Source organism: Crinia signifera, chromosome 2 (genome assembly GCF_055691185.1).
Source record: "Crinia signifera chromosome 2, ASM5569118v1, whole genome shotgun sequence".
Taxonomy (NCBI): domain Eukaryota; kingdom Metazoa; phylum Chordata; class Amphibia; order Anura; family Myobatrachidae; genus Crinia; species Crinia signifera.
Genome location: NC_139218.1, coordinates 30,797,348 through 30,813,840, shown reverse-complemented (window position 1 = coordinate 30,813,840; position 16,493 = coordinate 30,797,348). Strand labels below are relative to the sequence as shown.

The following is a 16,493-nucleotide window of genomic DNA, read 5'->3' as shown; positions in this document are numbered from 1 at the left end:
AAGCCGCCGCCTGATCCTCCACACAATACTACAGCCGCTGCACCCTCTCGGGCCGGGGAGTCGCATGTTCTGGAAATTTCTTCAAATTTGACCCCTGGCCTGATTGGGAAATTGAAGAAAAAGATACCTCGATGTGTCTTAGACCTCGCTTTGACAGTGAGTTTTGGTACAATCCCAAAATAAACCTTTATATACTTTTAAATTTGTTTGTACATGTGAGTTATATGAGATAGGTTTTGTTATACCTTCCTTAGCACTAGGTGGATCTGGTGAAGGCTGAAATACACCTCAAAGAAACCTTTATGTGTTTATCACCAAACTATCCTCTGTGAGTGTGGTATGTTTCATGGGGACTTCTGAATCTATTTTATTATATTTAAATCTTGAAACAATCCTACACATTTGTCTTTTGTTCTCTCTCCTTTTCTCTCTCCAACACACCCATATTCACTATCTACCTAGACACCGCCTACCGATACCTGCTTTAGCGGAAATTGAACTCTGTGCTCCAGGCAATACAGACCTTTGACTACATGGCAAGCCCACACCTATGTATATGGAGATTAAACAAATCATTATGGAATGGTTCTGCTATGCATGGCTGAATTATGTCAGGAGCTGGAAGAGCTACAATGGAACAGCAGCTTGTTTGCAGACTGTATGTGACAGATTTACTTATTTCTTAGCTCCCACCTGCCAGTGCTCAGGGAGAAGACAATTCCATCATAGAATGAGAGAGTTGGGACTGATTATATGCACTGTATCTGACCAACGTAACACTTCCATATCAGTAAGGAACCTATTGTACACATTATTGGCCAATTTAATCAATTCATGTCACCGGGCTGGTTTCATATCATAGGCAGGCTAGAGATAATACACAAACCCATATTTATGAGGCTTTGTTCCCCCACACCCTCTGAACACTCGCTAGACTGCATGTACTGGGATTGTATGCACCCAATATACTGATCAGTGCAATGTATTCTCCTATACGGAGGAGGAAGTTCACCCCCCATTTAAAAACGTAAACAAATGTTGTATGACATATGGCCGACTTTGCTGCTCCCGTTGGGGAGAGATAAAGTAGAGAAGTTGCCTAAGGGGAGGGCCATAGTTTGGCCGTGCCCACATTAAAGTATTAAATCTATGATTCTCGGGTGTAAACAGGACACTCTGTTGCTGAGTGACCACTACAGGACCACAGTGTTAAGGCCCCCCACACACTCGAACGATTTTTTGGCCTATTGTCCAATTTCCGACCGATCGTCCGATATATCGGCCGATTTTTACATATAATCGGCAATAATTGGCCGATTATTGCCGATTATCGGTTTTAAAAAGCCGATATATCGGACGATCGATCAGAAATCGGACAAAAAAAAAAATCGCTCTAGCGTGTGGGGGCCTTTAAATACGGTCCCAACTCCTACCTCTGTCATTTATATAGTGAGTTGTGTAGTCCACCATACACCTACACAACAGTACAACCATATACACCAGGGGTGACCAACCACTCAGAGGCAATGAGCCAAAAATATATTATGGTAAGAGCTGATACTATGCAGAAAATAGGCGTGGCCTAGCTTCCACAAGGCAACGCCCCACTTTTGACAATCCTTGTTTTCCATATATTTTTTTTTACAATCTGGTTCATATGTGAAGCTACTTGCAGTAATTCTCTCTCATGCAGCTGCTGACCTGCTCTGACATCTGGCCACCGCACCCGTTCTGCTCTCTGTACACCGCACCCCCTCTGCTGTCCAGCCACTCACCCCCTCACGGTCTCTGTCCCCGCTTCATGACAAGCACGCAGCAAAGTAGCGCACAGTCAGAGGAGAAAAGCAGCAGTGCCGCGGGAGCCACATCTCATTAAGAAAAGAGCCACAAGTTGGCCACCCTTGATATACCGTATTTTTCGCACCATAAGACGCAAAAGTGGGGGGGAAAGGGTGTGCGTCTTATGGAGCGAATATCGAAAAAATTGTTTTCCAAAAAACTGCAGCAGAGCCGCTCACTCCCCCGGTCTGGGCAGTGGGGATCATGCAGCTGCTGTGGGGTTTATTTGGCGAATGGAATTTCATTTTGCGGGGTCCCTGCGACAGATGGCAATTAGTATATGACACAGCAGCCGGCTGCCAGCTCTAGGCAGACAGCGCACAGGATGTGTAACCTCCCAGCTGGCCAATGGGAGCCCGCTGAGTGTATCAGGATGCCTGCAGCAGGAGGGAGCACCAAAGTGGAGCGGTTCCCTGAGCTCCAGATGTCCCGGGACATAATCAGCCACACTGAGACAAGACTAGAGGCAGTCAGCGTCGCCAGAGCCTGCAGCGGGAGGGAGCGCCGAAGTGGAGCGGTTCCCTGAGCTCCAGACGTCCCGGGGGTAAGAGGCTGCACTGTTGGCCCCCCTCCTCCATCCAGTGGCGGGCTTCCCATCGGCCACACACCGAGGGGCAGCAGCACATCAGCGCTGTGAGCTCTCTCTGCTCCTCACTGCACAATGTGGCTGCAGCCATAGTGACCCCAGACTTTCATGGCTCACTTAAAAAAAAAAATTATATTTAGCTGCTGCACATAGAGAGCACCATGTCCAACAGAGCACAGGATGAGCCACTGCAGGATAAGAGCACTCTGTTTGTCTGATGCATGTCTCCCCTATGCTGTATCCCATGTATAGTGATGTATCAGCCAGCACAGGGTATGGCTGCCTTCCCACAGCTACTGCTGTGTATGCAGACATACAGTAGGCTCCCATAGCATTGTACTCAGTGCACTGTTGGCTGAGATGATTACCGTATATTTAATTTACTATGACATGTCACCAGTATAGCTTTGCTATTCCCAGCGGCTTGTTTACATGTGCACACGTGTGTGTGTGTGTGTGTGTTCCATAGCAGTAAGCAGTCCTGGATTATGCCTGACATCAGCAGCTGGTGACGTGTCTGTAATGGTAGTAATGGAACCATTGGATAAGCAATAAAGGTTATTTGTGTACGCTCTGCTTGTCCTCTATTGTATTCAGCTGTCAGTCACTGTTTTGCTTTTCTGTTTCTGTACTCTGTAATCGGGCACTGTGGATGCCTTATGGCACCATATAAATAAAGTATGATAAGAATAGTAGCGGGAATTATACTATTTGGTTCAAAATATTTTTTTCCCCGTTTTCCTCCTCTAAAACTAGGTGCGTCTTATGGTCAGGTGCGTCTTATAGAGCGAAAAATACGGTACACTATGGTCCTTATTCTGGTTCACTGGCAAAAGCCAATTCCTTCTGAAATGGACAAAACCATGTGCACTGCAGGTGGGGCAGATGTTACTTGTGCAGAGAGAATTAGATTTGGGTGGGGTTTTACTTCAAACTGATATCTATATTGCAGTGTAAAAATAAAGCAGTCAGTATTTACCCTGCACAGAAACAAAATAACTCACCCAAATCTAATTCTCTCTGCACATGTTACATCTGCCCCACCTGCAGTGCACATGGTTTTGTCCATTTCAGAAGGAATTTGCCTTTGCGAGTGAACCAGAATAAGGGCCTATGTACAACAATATACTATATGGTGTTGTTTTCTTTTCCTAGAATACTATAACCCCATTGCTGGGAGAACAATAAAAATAAACATTAAACATATAAGACAATGACATTAAGGGGTAAATTTACTAAGAAGGGAGTTCTATTTAAGCTTGGATGTTGCATATAGCAACCAATCAGATTCGATCTTTTATCATGTAGAAGGTACTCAATAAATACAAAGCAGAATCTGATTGGTTGCTGTGGGTAACATCCCATTTCCAATAGAACTCCCATCTCAGTAAATTTACCCCTAAAAGGTACCCATACACGGTCCGTTCGGTACTTAATTAGTACACATCGTATCGCTTCGCATGCAATGCAATGCGATGCGATGTAAAGCTAGTACAAAAAGTAGGTGCAGCACATACTTTTTGTACTGTACACTGAGATGCGCGGGAGCGCGCATCTCATAGTACAGAACGGACGGACCGGGAACGGACCGTCTATGGCAAAGAATTACAACCTTTTTACCTTGCGGCACACTAAATAAGATTTTAAAATTGCCCAAGCACACCATGAGATCCCCACAGGGAAAAACACATTGGCACCCACAGGAAAAAAAACAAACCTATTGGCCTCCATATAAAAAACATTCACACTGGTCCCCACAGGTAACAAAAATAAAATACATTGGCCCTTTACATGAAAAGAAGAGACCAGTAAATAACAATTGAACTGGTGGTGACTGTAAACTGGTTTGGGCATCTCTAGATCTGGGGGCACACTTGAGAGCAGCTCAAGGCACACTAGTGTGCCACGGCACAGTGGTTGAAAAACACTGGTCTATGGGCACCTTTAGGCCTATTTGCTTCCCTTACCCTCTCCATGAGGGAGAAAATGCTCTGCTCCTGGGCTTCCCTGGTAATGTATGATTGCCATCACCTGTGGGGAGCTAGGTAATTGATAAGAAAGGTGTCACCACAGGTGATACCTGGGAAGTCCAGGAACAGAGAATTATCTCCCTGAAGGAGAGGGTCAGGTAGGCAACCATGCTGTGCCATAAACAGAAGTGGTTGGGATGGCCACAGCCCGGCAGCCGTCCTTTCCAGTGGTAACATCTGGTTGCTGGGCCGTGATCGACTCGTGTGAATGGACACAATCCTGTCCATTGTTAACTACTTTGTACGGCACTGCTTTTGGCCATGCAGGGTTTCACCGCCCGGTGTCAGCCGGAGTGCGTGAAACAGCCCTAAGGGTGTGGGGTTTTTTAGACTGATGGAGACGTTTTAAAATTGTAAAACAGTTTATTATTGCTGCGAGAAGGTAAAAGTGTTCTCCACATCCAGAGCCCCCATTCTCCTTAACGTCCTTCAATCCCAAAGTACATAGGGAAAACCTCCGCACATCCCTTTTCCTGGAGGAACTGATAGAGCTGTCCCAGGTCCATGTGATTTCCCCGGGTGCCGTGGGCATCAAACGCCTTCTCCTCCAGCGCAGGAAACTTCCTCAGCTTCTCTATGGCTGTGTGCGTGTCGGCTGCAGGACAGGACAGCTGGATATCTTCTTTATGTCTAATTAAAATGCGCTTCCAAGTCAGTTTCCTTACTCTGAGGATTTAGAGAAAAATGAAGTCAATATAACATTCCAAATGCTGCGTGTGACCCCCACCCCCCGGTATTCCCCAATGGTCACAATCACACTAAAAGCATTAATGTAATCACAAGACTACAGCTTAGTCAGCCAATCGTGATCGAGAGATGACAGGACTAAAGGTGGCCATACATTAGAATATTAGGTCTGAACGCACAGTTTTGGGGATACGGTCATTGGGTCATCCCCAAGTAGGTCAACATGCAGATAGGTGGACATCAGTTTAGGTTGACAGGGTCATTAGGTCGACTTTTTTTTTTTTACAGTTTTTTTGAGCCGACAGGCGGTATTTCATGCCCTACCATCCATAGATTAATGAATAAAATAGTGTGAATAACTGTGCCCGAAGCATGGCGAGAGGACGCGGTGATATGTTTCGGTGTCCATGTCAACACGACATGTGCCGGCATCTAATAAATGTATTACATTTTATGCAATTTCCCTTCTAACTTTGAAGATCAGTGAGCACCTAGTTGGAATACCTCCCCCGTTCTTTCCTTCTCCCAAGATATAAAAACTAGTCATCCACCTCGATCAGTGGTTCTCATCCCTAACAGGTGATGTCTAGTGGATCTCTTTAATCATGCAAAGGGGAGTTGAGCTGGGTCAGTAATGAGTCCACCTGTTTCTGCAGACAGAAATCCAGAAAACATGACCTGATGGAAATAGTTGAGGGTTGGAGTGACCTAGATGTAGAATACATTTAAGTCACTGGGTACACAACCTGACTGACAGCAAGAGATGGCTACTGACTGGATGTCTCAACACAGTGACTGAAATAATTTAGAAGTTTGATTGATCCGAGTGACTCAAATTTTTGTGTGTTGGAGCCAGGGCCGCCGGGGAGGGGGGTACTAATTACCCAGGCCCAGGCTTGCTGGAGGGGCTCAGCGGGGGCCCTGGTCTGACCGTCCCCCATACCTTCCCCCTTCATCCCTTCCGGGCAGCAGCACACACCTACAGCATGTGCCCGGCTGACAGCAGGCTCAGCACCACACCTCCCGCAATTAGGCCACGCTCCCGTAATTTTACCGGGGCCTGGCATACCTCTCGGCTGCCCTGTTTGGAGCAGCCTGTCTCTCAGTCAGTCGGAGGGAAGTAGAAGTTACAGTCAGTGTCAGTGAGTCATGTCACTCAAGGGCCGATTCAGCCCTGATCGCAGCCCTGGTGATCATCTGTGCGGCCACAGCCAGCGACGGACTGTGATCGCAGGTGGGCCCGGCCGTTGGAAGGAAGGGCCGCTGAGGTCACCAGCCACAGAAATAAAAACAATTGTGAGCTGATGGGTGGGTAGTTTATCCCTCTCTACTGTATCTCTCTTCAAGTTTTGAAACATCTCCCCACATCATCTCTGCTGTCAAGAAACAACTTATATTACTACTTAATGTCACTTCTTACATGCAAACATATGAAGGAACTAAATGTCCTGGACTGATCTGTGGGCAGAATGGGAGCATGCAGCCTATCAGTTTATTAGGAAGCAGTGACATCACTGGGGCACGGTCAGGTGATCCTACAGAATGGCTGCCTCTGCTCCACGTAGGAGATGGGTGGACTTCTAACCGCTCACCTGGACCAAAACTCCTCACACGCCTCCTGTGCTCCTTCCACGCACACAATGCCAGGCTTCCCAGGCATGCAGAACCCGGAGAGACCCAGCTCCTTAGACCATTCTAAAATATTTTTCCTTTTCAGCTTGTTGTATATATGGTGACTGTAAATCCAGAATCTGCTGAACACGGCTTCTCCCGCGGCCACCGTTTCTGGCTGTTGATCTGTAGCAGGCGCGGTGTTCATGTAAGGAATGGCGTGCTCTTTCACCCACTCGGTGGCACTAAGAATGCAGACATCGCCGTTGCAGCTGCTTCTGAGGAATGTGCTAAGATCAGAATTAAGCTGGGCCTGCTGCGACCGGACCAGGGACGGGGATCTGTTCAAAGACAACAAATCCTCTTCAGTGAACTAGCAGGACCACCAGAACATTTATTAAAGGAATGTCAATTACATTTGGAAAGATGGCAACATACAGCGTGTATGGTTTTATTGTAGACCGGTCCGGCCACATAAGTCTGCCAACCGGAATGTAATAAAGCCGTGTTATACAGCAAGGCCTAGAAGTATAATGCCGTTCCCACTGAATCCATACCTTTGCACACGAGGGGATGTGTACGCTTACACGTTCCCCTCGCATGCAGCTGCATGGGCGAAAAATCATTCAATAATCAATGATTTTTTTCCCCCCATTCGCAAATTAAAGCCAGTTTTATTTCTGACTGAGATGGTCGAATTCAAGGCGGGGCAGGCGCAGAGGTCATGTGACATGCCTGCATTCGCAGGGGTACGCCCAGCGTTTTCATAGGCACACCCACTGATTTTGTCAGTACACCGAATGATCAAACCTGAATCAGGCCCCCCTGTGCACTGCAGGTGGGGCAGACTTAACAGGTTATATTTGGGTGGGGTGTGTTCAAACTGAAATCTAAATGGCAGTGTAAGAATAAAGCAGCCAGTATTTACTCTGCACAGAAACTAAATAACTCACACAAATCTAACTCTCTCCGCACATGTTACATCTGCCCCCCCTGCAGTGCACATAATTGTACACAATTTTGCCCTTTTTGAGCGCAGTCAAATTTTTTGGTACAAACACGGAACACCTCTCCCAGACACTACGGCTGATTTAATCCACTCAGTTCCGCAAGCTGCTCGTTAGGATAAATCAGCATGTGCTGCCGGTTCCAGTCTGTAACTGTTAATAACCGTCACAGTTGCTCCTTGTGTATCTGCTGGTTGCCGAATTTACTGCACGGTAGATTGGTTTTGGGATAGTTTAAATGGAGTTCAGCACCCCTGCAACGGCAGTACTGGAAGGACGACCGTTTGGAACCATCACAATCACTCGACTAAGAGGTGGAACACAATTCAAACTAGATTGCAATTACTTTAATAATTCTCAACCTGTAACAGATAGAGATGTGTCCTCATACATCCTTATTGTAGTCACACCATACAGCCTTTCTTGGCACGTAATGCCAGGGGAGAATCTTCTAGCGTCACCGACAGGCATCTCTTTTGTTATTTATTTTGCTGAAAGTGATGCAATGCAACTAGGATACAGGAGACTCTGTTGGTCCATGTGATATGACACTTTTATATCTGTGTGCGACTAAGTCTGATAATCTGTATATGAAGCCGCCTTTTTTCCAGTATAAGTTCCGTTCTGCTCCGTATACTGACTCACACAATATACAAGTGTCACATATCACAGGAATTAGCACGGGGTCTCCGTGCATCTTAGTCGCGACTAAACAGCATTTTCAGTAAAAGACGAATGGGTGCCATGCATCCTGTGCTGCATGGCGTACTGAGGCCGATTGTATGTGTATTGATCTGTGGCGCTCTTTATTTGTACTGTATTTTTGTTATTTATTCAATGTTATGCCAAGCTTTGTCTCCCTGTATTGTTCCTTTGTACTGCGCTGCGAAACACTTGTGGCGCCTTATAAATAAAATAATAATAATAATAATAATAATGATGTCACCTCTGTGAGTGGGTTTTAAATCACTATTCATATTAAGTGGTAGATCGTGCATACAAAGTAGTTACAGTGATAGGTCGGCACATACACGCTCTCATTACCTGACTACGATTTCTGGTGGAACACTTGGGTAATGCAGAGGATACGAGCAATGCAGGGAAAGCACATGCTGCAGAGAGAAGAGACCAATTGTTAATTGAACAGTATTATGTAATGAACAACAAAACTAAAAACAGGTCACATTGGGCCAAATGCATTAAGCCTTAAAAAGTGATGAAGTGGAGAGTTGTAAAGTGCCAGCCAATCAGCTACTAACTGCTATGTTACAAGCTATGTTTGAAAAAAATGCCAGTTAGGAGCCGACTGGACGGTACTTTATCACTATCCACTTCATCACTTGTTAAGGCTTAATACATTTGGCCCATTGTTTCATTTGAATCGGTGTAAGTGCCGTGGTTTCAAAACAGGGTCTGAGGTGTCTGAGGTGGGTGCTATTTTGATTATATTTGCAGATGGCCGATGTCGGTGGATCTGTGCATTTGCCGATCACGGGGTGTGGTGGTGCTCACAGTGCCCCAAGCGATGCTGACGGGCTGCTGGCATTTGGGGGAGGCGTGTGGAAAAGTTACTGAAAACTGGGCGTCCCGAAGCAAGTATGAAAATAGCTGCGTCCACTTTTAAAGTGATATCACCTGGTTTGAGTCCACAGTCCAATGGATGACCGTTAAATTGAGGAGCAGATGGATATGTCAAAAACTGGCCGCGGCGGTACTCAAATGTAGTTTTTCTTCCAATTGTAGTAGGGGGTAGCGATCCTCCCAACTTGGATCGGAAATATGGTTGAGTGTCCGCTGTGGGACCCTGGGTGGGTATTAGATAGGCAGCTTGCCTTCAAGAGGTGAGTGCCTCACTCCAGGTCGGTATGGCCGGTGGTGGTAAGCAAGTAGAAATCTCCAAACGGTTCTCAGTGGAAATAGGTGGCAGTGGAGGGCAGCGTATTGTGGTGGGCAGTTAGGAGCCTAATCCAACGCGTTTCACTGCACAGAGCAGCTTTTCCTTGAAAAAGCTGCTCTGTGCAGTGAAACGCATTGGCTCAGGCTCCTAACTGCCCACCACAATACGCTGCCCTCCACTGCCACCTATTTCCACTGAGAACCGTTTGGAGATTTCTACTTGCTTACCACCACCGGCCATACCGACCTGGAGTGAGGCACTCACCTCTTGAAGGCAAGCCGCCTATCTAATACCCACCCAGGGTCCCACAGCGGACACTCAACCATATTTCCGATCCAAGTTGGGAGGATCGCTACCCCCTACTACAATTGGAAGAAAAACTACATTTGAGTACCGCCGCGGCCAGTTTTTGACATATCCATCTGCTCCTCAATTTAACGGTCATCCATTGGACTGTGGACTCAAACCAGGTGATATCACTTTAAAAGTGGACGCAGCTATTTTCATACATCCTTGCCATTCCCCTTTTCCCCTTCTTTTATATTGTGTACCTCATTATTGTGTACCTTGCATTTTATATGTTTATTATAGCATGCTATTTGTATAATTAAAATACTATTTTTAATTCCTCACTCTGTCATCAATGAGCGCAGTCAACCATCCTTTTCTTGCATATTTTCTATAGGGATTGACACCCCCTTTTTTTGACAGCTGCTAGCGGAAGCCACTCATACAGGCGCCCCTACAGTTACCTCGGTAACTGACCCCCAATTTTTCTCTGTCCCGAAGCAAGTGGCTGAGTCACTGGGGGTCGCTTCGCTGGTCCCAGCACATACTTGCCTACTTTTGAAAACTAGTTTCAGGGAGATTATAGTTGGTAATATAATTTTGTATTGAGGGGGCATGTCATGCGCCACCCTGAGGGCGTGTCTAGTTCCATATATGGAGAGATTGTAAAAATAGATTGTACATGGAACCTAGAAGCGTGGCTGTGTACTGCTACATCTGAGAGGAACCTATATTCAAATGTAGATGAGCCCCAAAGCAGTTAGTAAGAGCTAAAGTGCTGGGAAATGGTGCTGATGATTCAATGTAAATGTATCTACTGTATCTCTCTTTCCTTTTTCCCTAAAAATCTAACAGTGTAATGTGGGCTAGGTGAAATGAGGGAGATTGCTAGACTAATGAGGGAGATTGCTGTTATTTCAGGGAGTCTCCTGCAGAATGCAGGAGGGTAGGAAACTATGTACCAGCATATTGGGAGTTTTGTGCACAGAAGAGCAGTGTCTCGTGGGAGTAGAGTCAGACTTACACCATGCTCTGAGTCATGTGGATGCCTACAGTATGTCCAACATATCTCCTATACGTTTCATGTCAGAGCCATTGATAACAATAATAGGGGGGACGCGGTGTGATGCCTATGCATTTAGATATATGTTGCAATACCGTTCTATTTGCAATCCACCCATAAGGGGACCTGTATGTGACTCAGGCCTACAATATCAGAACCTGCTATGTTGCTGGGAGGTCCCGCACATGTTTCTATTACGCCTCATACTCAGGAATCAGACCACGCAGTGTGCATTCCACAGGTATGCGGGTGACACAAACAGCAGATCACTTACCTGGATGTTGGCAGCATCAGGGTCATGCACGGTCACGCTCAGCGTATACTGGATGTTGAATGTCGGTGTAAGCGAGGTGCGCTGTTCTGCGTAATTCCTCAGTTCTGCCAGCGCCAGCTCATCGCCCACTGCAAACTCCTCCTCAGTGGGGAACATGCTGGACAGGAGATCTAGCTCAGAGATCTGAGCCTCGGCTTCCTCCTGGCTCATCGCCATTCCCGGTAGAGCCTACATAGACAGATCATTAGCAGCATAGTTATAATAATATGTAAAAGCATGTACAGTACACATCACCTGACAACAGGAGGCAGCCATTGTGCGAGCTGAGCCACTGCAATCGTTCAGTTCACTAGGAACAAGTGACATCACTGAAATACTCGTCTTGCTGTGATGTCATTACTTCCTGATGAATGCAAAGGATGAATTCTTATGTACATTGGCTACATATGGCTGGCACTGCTGTGTGCGAGAAACTGCTGCACTTTCCTTTAGCCACAGTGCATGCATAGACACAGGGTAACTTAGGGTATCTTTCACAAAGTGTGGGAGAAGCGTGGGGAGAGAATTCTCAGGGACAGACCTTTCTCCCAGGCTCTGTCCCATCATCCGATACAATGGGACGTCAGCATCTTACAAAGTACATAAACAGCAGCAGTATGTACAAAACAAGAGAAAATGGTGCATGGATTAAATTTAAAAACATTGCTGCTCCAGCAGGACCCAAAGGTTTGGCGATGTTGTAAGGAAAGCAGTGGGGAGGAGATGATGGCACACAAGGGGAGAGGGCCCTGCTTGTGAGAGCTTACGGTCTAAAGGGGAGGAGCAGACAGACACGGGTGACAAAGAGGGTCAGAGACAGCGCGCATGGAGCAGCTGGATAGGATGAGAGAGAGAGAGAGCTGGAAAGCTTGGATGAAGAAATGGATAAATGCACATATGCGGCGGCCATATTGGTTTTGGGCAATGCTGCACTGTCTGAGGAGTGGACGCAGGATGCCGACGGAAGCGCGGCTGTGAGTGATGTCCGCACACCCGCCACCCCGCCTGGCCGTGGCGACAGCAACCCCCGCCACCCCCCAACCCCCCCGCAGTGAGGAGCATCGGGCAGACAGGGGAATCAGCGGCCGTTGATTGGCTGAGAGAGCCCTCTGTCACGGCTCTCAGCCAATCAGCGGTTCACCTTTACTTTACTTTTCAAAATGGCAAGCCCGCTGTCGTCGCTCCACAGCCCCCCTTCACTAATGTGCACTAAGTTTTGGGGCCATCCTGCTCACTAAAAGCTGCAAGACATGCACAGGCAGCACACTGCACACCACAAAGGTATTCATCCTGGGGGAGGAGAGATGCCATTGCCCCATGCCATTATACAATGTGTGTGTCAGCGTGCCCCATGCCATTATACAATGTGTGTGTCAGCGTGCCCCATGCCATTATACAATGTGTGTGTCAGCGTTCCCCATGCCATTATACAATTTGTGTGTCAGCGTGCCCCATGCCATTATACAATGTCTGTCAGCGTGCCCCATGCCATTATACAATGTGTGTGTCAGCGTGCCCCATGCCATTATACAATGTGTGTGTCAGCGTGCCCCATGCCATTATACAATGTGTGTGTCAGCGTGCCCCATGCCATTATATAATGTGTGTGTCAGCGTGCCCCATGTCATTATACAATGTGTGTGTAGGGTCACCACCCGTCCGGTTTGCCGGGTGTTCAGCAGTAGTTGGCTGAGCTCCGACGCATTGCGGGTCCTCACTTGGGGCAGTGACCTCCTCTCTCTGCTGAGTGAGGTGACTTCCCCATCGTGAGATTTTGCGCCTTCTCCGTTGCCTCATGCTGTGCTCATTTGTCACCGCCGCTGGTCCAATTGGGCCTCTTGTATCTGGTAAACTTTTTTTTTTAAACCGTGTGTGTGCTGGCTATTTGTGCAGTGCGCATCTGCTTTGTGAAGTGCGCAGTAGTTCAATTTGCCTTTGACTCCAACCTGTGGGGCATATATATATAATGGGCATCATGTGTGTGGCATATGTATAATGAGCATCAAGGTGTGGGGAATATGTATAATGGAACATGACGGTGCGGGGCATAATGTGTAATGGGCATCACGGTGTGTTGAGTAATGTGTAATGGGCATCACGATGTGTGGCATAATGTGTAATGGGAATGAAAGTGTTTGGTATAACGTGTAATGGGCATTATAGCGTGTTGCGTGTGAATTACGGTGTGTTGCATAACATGTAATGGGTATTATGGCACGTGGTATAATATGTTTTGGGTGTGTGACGTGTAGCAAGCATAACGGTGTAAATTTTTGACGCGTGCCTTCGGCGCGCACTTTCCCTATTGTCCTTGGTTTTTAAAAATTGTTGAGCCCTGGCATAACTCGTAATGGGCATCATGGCCTCTGGTGCGCACTGTCACTGTTGTCTTTCTTTTATGAAAAATTGTTGAGCCCTGGCATAATGTGTAATAGGCACTATGGCATGTGGTATAATATAATATAATTTTTGGTGCGTGCCTTCAGCGTAACATGTAATGGGCATCACGGTGTGTGCCATAATGTATAATGGGCATCAGTGTGTGTCGTAACGTGTATGTGGCATTACCGTGTGCGAAATCAAGAAAAGATTGAAGCAAATGTAAAAAATAAGGCGGGTCAATGGGTGGGCTGTGGATGTGGGTGAGCTACTAGCCATGACCCCACAGCGGCAAAAATGGGGCGTGACCTCGTTGAAATAGGCCACGCCCCCATGTCACTAGGTTACGCCCCCTAAAAATGTTGGCGCGCCTGCGGCGCGCAACGGGTACCCTCGGCCCCCCTAGGGCTGCTTCAAATAATTTCCCGGGCTGCTTTTAATTCCCAATCCGCCCCTGCGTACTAGGTCACTGTGTGGGTCTTTATATTTTTATGTCACTGTGTGGCCTTCAGCCCGCCAACTAAAGTGCGGGAGTACAATGACAATTCCTGCGGTAACCAATGTCTGGACATGCAGGTTGCAAAGGTGAGATGTAAGGTAATTGTTTTCCTGCTAGACCACGCCCTTATATTAAGCCACACCCCCTTTAAAAAATAAACCATGCCCCCTATTTCGTCGCGCGAGCGCAATTTCTTCTATGTCGTGTTGACTTTTGGGGGGGGGGGGGCGCATTTTTATTCCTTTGCCCTGGGAGCTAAATTGTCTAGAAACGGCCCTGGTGTATGGGGCATTACTATAAGGAGGAAAAATGACAAATAAGGGGCATGAATCAGAATTTGTTTTTCTGTGGTGGTAAATATCTGGGTATAAAACTGGGGTATAAGGTATTTTCCTGAAAAGCCACACCCCTTGCATAAAGACCACGTGCCCTTTTTGGAATGTGTCTATGGGTGGTTTGGCACTTTTTATATACTAAAACTCCAAAGAGGGTGGCAGAAACTTTTTTGGCAGGGGGTGCAAAACATAACTGTACCTTCCTCCACCAGCTGTCCAGGGAAAGAAACCTTCATCCACCAGCTGTCAGGGGGACAGCCACAGGCTACCTGTCAGGGGGACCGCCACAGGCTACCACCTGTCAGGGGGACAGCCACAGGCTACCTGTCAGGGGGACAGCCAGATGGTACCTCCCTATGATAGGTGCCTGCTACTGCATTAGTTACTCCAGATTAACTCACCTATGCCATAACCTCCAGCCTTTTGGTACACATTCGTCAGAGGCAGGGAGAGTCCAGCGACTTACTGACAGCAGCTGAAGGGAAGTCCTACTAACCACTATCAGCAAATCCATCCTAACCTACCGGTAATATGAAACTTGACGCTCCTTCTGCAAACGAGTACCAATTCCAACATGGCCGCATCGGTCTGAGCCAGATGCGGCCATTTTGGAACTGGTAACCGTTTCTGCACGAACTTCAATTGTGGATTTTCAGGCCACATAAAACACATCACAAATATAGTAGATGTTATTCAAAACCAAGGCAGTATTAGCGGTATTTGTTTATGTTATACCGCGCAAGACTTTTGCGTTACTCAGCCATTTTTGTGTGGACCGCCAACCATATCCAGTCATAAAGGGAAGCACACCTACGGAGCACACTAATCAAAGAAACGTCACGCTTCCGATTTGTGACTGTATTACGGTTGGTTGATTACGCTGTCCGTCAACTCGCGTATCCGTCCAATAGACGTCCCCCGTCTGCATCGTAGATGCCGCGCTGTCTTCTGGACACAAATTCAGGAACCATTTTGGGTGTGTCCATCCTTTAAGCTCTTACGTGTTTTTGGTCTTTGAAAAAATGGAGGATACGCGTACTTATTGGCACCGCTGTAGGAGACATTATTTCTACAATACTATAAACTTGTTTGTGCCCTGTTTTTCACACTGCTTTGTGCTAGACTCGGGGAGGACAGCAGCATAGTATGCCGGTAGCGAGTAGAAGAGCCTAGAAAGTGGCCTCTGGGAACCGGTGACACGTGTAGGGAAGTTGCCTGCATCTCTGTAACATCTAGCACCCATTATATGTGGAGTGTGTCAGCTGCTCCCGTACTGCCAGCATCACCATATGTCTGCACAGACCCTCTGAGGTAGGTGGGCAGAGTCATTATTGCTTTCATGTTCTAAGATAGATAATGTCATTCGAATCTGGCAGATCGGATTGCCAAACATATGTGTCCTTTAAGTCCACCCCCCCCTTTGATGTGCCTGTGGTGGCACTTTTAGGGGTTGTTGGTCCCATCCCAGCATCAGTGTCAGTCATGTATGTGTGCAGTACCCACCCAGCCAGATCCCTCCATGTCACTGTCAGAAGACTTTGCATTATGCTAAAAATTAGCATTGGTGTCAGTATAGCACTAGGCCATATCACCCTGGGACATTATACTGAAAGAAAGGAAATAAAGACGTAAACAACACAAATGACTATATCATCAACATGAATGGGGTAATAGGCACCCCATATCCTCTGTTATTGCTATATTAAATGTAGAAGATGACACAGCGGCCCCAGTGAGGCCAAGCAGGTCACTAAATCATAAACGTATGTTCTCATTGTGTGTCTAGTTCTCTCTTGCTTTGTTCCAGCACAGGAACCTAGATACTTCATACTGTAGGTCTCCTGAAGTCCCCACACACAGGGCAAGCTCTACCATTAGGGGCTCCAGAATCTGTGGGGCAGCCCTGAGTTTGATTATAACAAAATTAAGGATGACTCTGGGACGGGCGTCCTTGTTGAA

At 46.9% G+C, this 16,493-nt stretch overlaps 2 protein-coding genes across 6 annotated transcripts in view; one reads left to right on the top strand and one right to left on the bottom strand.

The window, feature by feature from the left end:
- The first annotated feature begins 2,176 nt into the window (after positions 1-2,176).
- The window catches only part of USP16 (ubiquitin specific peptidase 16), a 44,762-nt gene continuing 30,445 nt past the window's right edge, over positions 2,177-16,493 (top strand). The window contains exon 1 of one of the 3 annotated variants that reach the window (XM_083171871.1): positions 2,177-2,383. The gene's annotated coding sequence lies outside the window, so the exon portion shown is untranslated. Of the gene's footprint in view, positions 2,384-15,609; positions 15,850-16,493 lie in introns of those variants that run through there. The other 2 variants (XM_083171869.1, XM_083171870.1) reach the window with 2 other exon arrangements.
- On the bottom strand, positions 4,799-15,404 carry RWDD2B (RWD domain containing 2B). 3 transcript variants are annotated; one of them, XM_083171868.1, is made up of 5 exons: positions 15,270-15,404; positions 11,283-11,510; positions 8,805-8,872; positions 6,735-7,094; positions 4,799-5,121 (listed from the first exon to the last, which is right to left on the bottom strand). In XM_083171868.1, the coding sequence occupies exons 2-5, from the start codon at positions 11,496-11,498 to the stop codon at positions 4,875-4,877; spliced, it is 891 nt and encodes a 296-aa protein (XP_083027994.1). In that variant the 5' UTR covers positions 11,499-11,510; positions 15,270-15,404; the 3' UTR covers positions 4,799-4,874. The 3 variants fall into 3 exon arrangements, with proteins under 3 accessions (XP_083027994.1, XP_083027991.1, XP_083027993.1); XM_083171865.1 differs by lacking the exon at positions 15,270-15,404 and adding an exon at positions 15,059-15,218; XM_083171867.1 differs by lacking the exon at positions 15,270-15,404 and adding an exon at positions 14,936-15,075.